The sequence below is a fragment of the Monopterus albus genome, unplaced genomic scaffold, assembly GCF_001952655.1.
Source record: "Monopterus albus unplaced genomic scaffold, M_albus_1.0 scaffold235.1, whole genome shotgun sequence".
Classification (NCBI taxonomy): domain Eukaryota; kingdom Metazoa; phylum Chordata; class Actinopteri; order Synbranchiformes; family Synbranchidae; genus Monopterus; species Monopterus albus.
In genome coordinates, this window is record NW_018128115.1 from 1,108,745 (window position 1) to 1,110,345 (window position 1,601).

The 1,601-nt window shown below is 54.4% G+C and overlaps 1 protein-coding gene across 1 annotated transcript in view; it reads right to left on the bottom strand.

Moving 5' to 3' along the window:
- Positions 1 to 6: 6 nt before the first annotated feature.
- LOC109971814 (apoptosis-stimulating of p53 protein 2-like) overlaps positions 7 to 1,601 on the bottom strand; it is a 13,352-nt gene continuing 11,757 nt past the window's right edge. Inside the window, exons 13-14 of the mRNA XM_020620300.1 lie at positions 1,377 to 1,598; positions 7 to 867 (exon numbers count right to left, since the gene is read on the bottom strand). Of these exons, the coding sequence (XP_020475956.1) occupies positions 119 to 867; positions 1,377 to 1,598 (971 nt within the window). The 3' untranslated portion in view covers positions 7 to 118. The remainder of the gene's footprint in view (positions 868 to 1,376; positions 1,599 to 1,601) is intronic.

Sequence of the window (1,601 nt, forward strand, 5' to 3'; positions counted from 1 at the left end):
GAGTCCAGCAGCAGGGCCAAAGGGTTGAACTTGACCCGTACGCTGTGGTCCATCCGCTCCGAACCGGTTTTATGGAGGATCGACCTCTTACCCTGAGCAAAATAACAGACAGCACGTTTCATTTCTGTCCTGTGACCTCTGGGGGCTGTAGGTCCTCTTCTTGCTCCACGTCACCACAGCTGGGGTAAGGTGGGGGTGGGTAGGGGGGGAATTGTTCTGGAAAGTGGTCCTGGTGGGCTAAGGCAGACGGACACACCTCCTCCTCCTCATCCTCCAGAGAGAGAGGCAGGGAGCAGCGGGAGGCAGGGTCAGGGATGGGTGAGCGTGGAGGCAGCGGGGGTGGGGTCAGGCAGTCCTCTGGGCTCTCAGGGCGTGGCTGGTTGAAGCCAGGTTTGTCATCATCCCTGGATGTTATATTGGCACCACCCATGCCATACTCATAAACCCCGGGTCGAACATACGTCCCCACTGGACCAACTGTCTCCATGGGGATGGATTCCATGGCAGCTAGCGTAGTCTTCTGATAAAGCAGCTTCTGGATGTTGGGTCCAGCTGGGCCCTCAGGTTCCGTGATGGAGCTGCGTTTTTTCAGGGGCCGGGGAGCATGGTGCAGCTGGCGGCGCAGGGCCTCCAGGTCGGCATCGCTGGGGTTCCTGTGAGGGTTGGAGAGGAAGGGGAGGAGCTTGGTGGGGCTGAGCGGTCGAGGTGTGGCGCGTTCTGCTACCTCTGCTCCGACACCTTCGCTGTTACCCAGGCAACTGTTGTCAGCCTCACTCCCATCACACACAGAAGACCCAGAAGTCAAAGCGGTGTCTGAGCTGACAAACTGCTGCCCCCCGCTGGCTGGGAGGACTGGCTTTCCATAGACTGTGAGGGAGCACAGACACTGAAGTGAGGCAACACCAACAAAACCAACATGAGCTTCATCGGGGGTAGTTTCTGATGTGATGAAGAAAACAACAGCAACCTACATCTGTCCTCTGCAACACAAAAAACTCATCACTTTCATTTTTATAGCTCAAGAGGCTTTACAAACTGTACGACATACACCACTGTCACTCAGATCCTCCAACTGGAAAACTTGCCAAAAGGGTAAGAAAATGGAAGAGCAACAGCAGAGAGATCCCTTTGCCCAAAGAGTCTGACATCTGGTGCAGAGGTCAGACTACCCTACCATAGTACAGCATGAACAGTCAGGATGACAAAATTATAGTAAGATTATAAAGAATATCAATTAAAATCAATTCATCTAAAGTTAACAGTTACATGCTAAAGACATCAGCCCCAAACAATCTGAGCAAACAGCTACTACAGTTGTGTCAGACATTGATTTGGTAGAATGGTAAAATGCACAGTAGCTGTAATCAGTGCCTGACCTCGGGGCTGGCTGCGGGGCAGCGTGCCCTGGCCACCCGGTTGGTAGCCCTTCCCTGGTGTGGCCTGCTGTGTGTACATGGAGTAGATAGATGAAGCTGCTAGAGTCTGAGGCTTCTGCAGCACAGGAGGGGGGCCTTCTGAGATGTCGGGAGTGTAAGGTCGCACGGCGGCTGCTGGGGGGTTCTCCTGCTTGTGTGGCAGAGGGGGGGGGGTGGTGTGGGCTG